Source organism: Apaloderma vittatum, unplaced genomic scaffold, assembly GCF_000703405.1.
Source record: "Apaloderma vittatum isolate BGI_N311 unplaced genomic scaffold, ASM70340v1 scaffold44674, whole genome shotgun sequence".
In the NCBI taxonomy this organism is placed as follows: Eukaryota; Metazoa; Chordata; class Aves; order Trogoniformes; family Trogonidae; genus Apaloderma; species Apaloderma vittatum.
In genome coordinates this window covers 1,028-2,439 of record NW_009714068.1, presented here as the reverse complement: position 1 = coordinate 2,439, position 1,412 = coordinate 1,028, and the positions used below count along the sequence as shown (strand labels likewise).

Below are 1,412 nucleotides of genomic sequence, written 5' to 3'. Positions count from 1 at the left end.
AAGCTGTATATGTACAGGTATATTTTGCTACTCATTTGTGACCTCAAATAGCTTTTACATACATGATAAAAATCTCTTTTTAAAAAAAGACATGACATACTGTTCAAAGACTTGGCTCTTGCTAGTTTTATATTATGTTTCTCTAGTTGTACTGTAACAAAGAGAAGACTCAGATACCATGCTTCAGCTTCTAGGAAAACCCTCAATCTTACTCAGATTCCTAGAAGGCTAATTAAAATATACATAAAATAAAAATAATTAAAAAACACAACTTCTAGTCATCATTTTCCTCATCATCAAATGAGAGAAGACTGCTATTTTTTATTTGCTTAGCTGTACTCTGAGGAGTAGACACTTCTCTCTTAGTTTTCTTTGCCTCTTTCATCTTCTTACTTGAACTTACATTGAAATCCAAAAACTTCTCTGATGAACGTTTGGCTGGTTTCCTGAACATAATTTTTCCATCAGCAGATTCTAGTTCACCATCTGTAACAAAAAGAGTAAAATCAGAACTCATCTGCACGTGTTCACACACACATCCGGACCTTCACTATTCTCTTCTCTTCTTCCCCAGAACCACCAGCGAGAGACCTCAGAGAGAACGCAGCAATCATGAAAATGAACTTTTTGGCCACAAAGCCTGTATCGATGAATGTTGCTCACACATGCTCACATCTGTCTGCTCCATAGCAATCGACCCCTGAAGACAGTTTTCCTGCAGTTCCTATTAGAAAATGGGTCCTCACCACTCAGACCTCGAACTCAGAAGAGAGATCATGAGCAGCAGAGATTTTCCCACACAATCCAGCCACAGCTGCTTCTCAGAATGAAGACGACAGCTTTACAGGATCCACTTTATCAGATCCTCCACTATTTGTAATGCCCACAACAACAAATGCACCTATTTCAGCACTACAGTATCTCTTTAATGAACAAAATGGCACAAATATCAGCTTTTCTTTTTAATTCGAATACACTTTGCCCTGCTTAGACAGCGAAAAAGATCATGTGGTTATAAACCTTCCTTTTAATATCACATAGGATGAAAGTTTTCCGATTTCTTTGTATCTGCAAAATCACCAAACTATTCCAACTAATTCTGCTCCTCTGCCTGCACTAGAGCTAGTAAGTCTTAAAACCAAGTAACTTTCTGAAAAGGTATCACGCCCAACCAATCCAAATGCACTACATATTGTTTTTCTCAGAAGTTGGGCCTCCACTTTGAGGCTCAAAAATTTAATCTCAAATAATTCCTCTTTCTAATTGCTGCTTAACTACAACGTTTCTTTGGAAACACAGACCTAACTTAAACAAGATCTGAGGCAAGAATATAAGCCAAACTCTGCAAACCAGAAATGCACGCGTAAGAAAAATTTCACTTACGAGCAGCCCTAGCTGTCTGTGTACTGGAG

The 1,412-nt window shown here is 38.0% G+C and overlaps 1 protein-coding gene across 1 annotated transcript; it reads right to left on the bottom strand.

Annotated features, from left to right (window-relative positions):
* Nucleotides 1-274: 274 nt before the first annotated feature.
* Nucleotides 275-486, bottom strand: KIAA1143 (KIAA1143 ortholog; the record flags this gene model as incomplete). Its single annotated transcript, XM_009868593.1, has 1 exon — nucleotides 275-486. A coding segment is annotated over one exon (212 nt), but the record flags the coding sequence as incomplete, so codon positions are not given.
* Nucleotides 487-1,412: the final 926 nt, after the last annotated feature.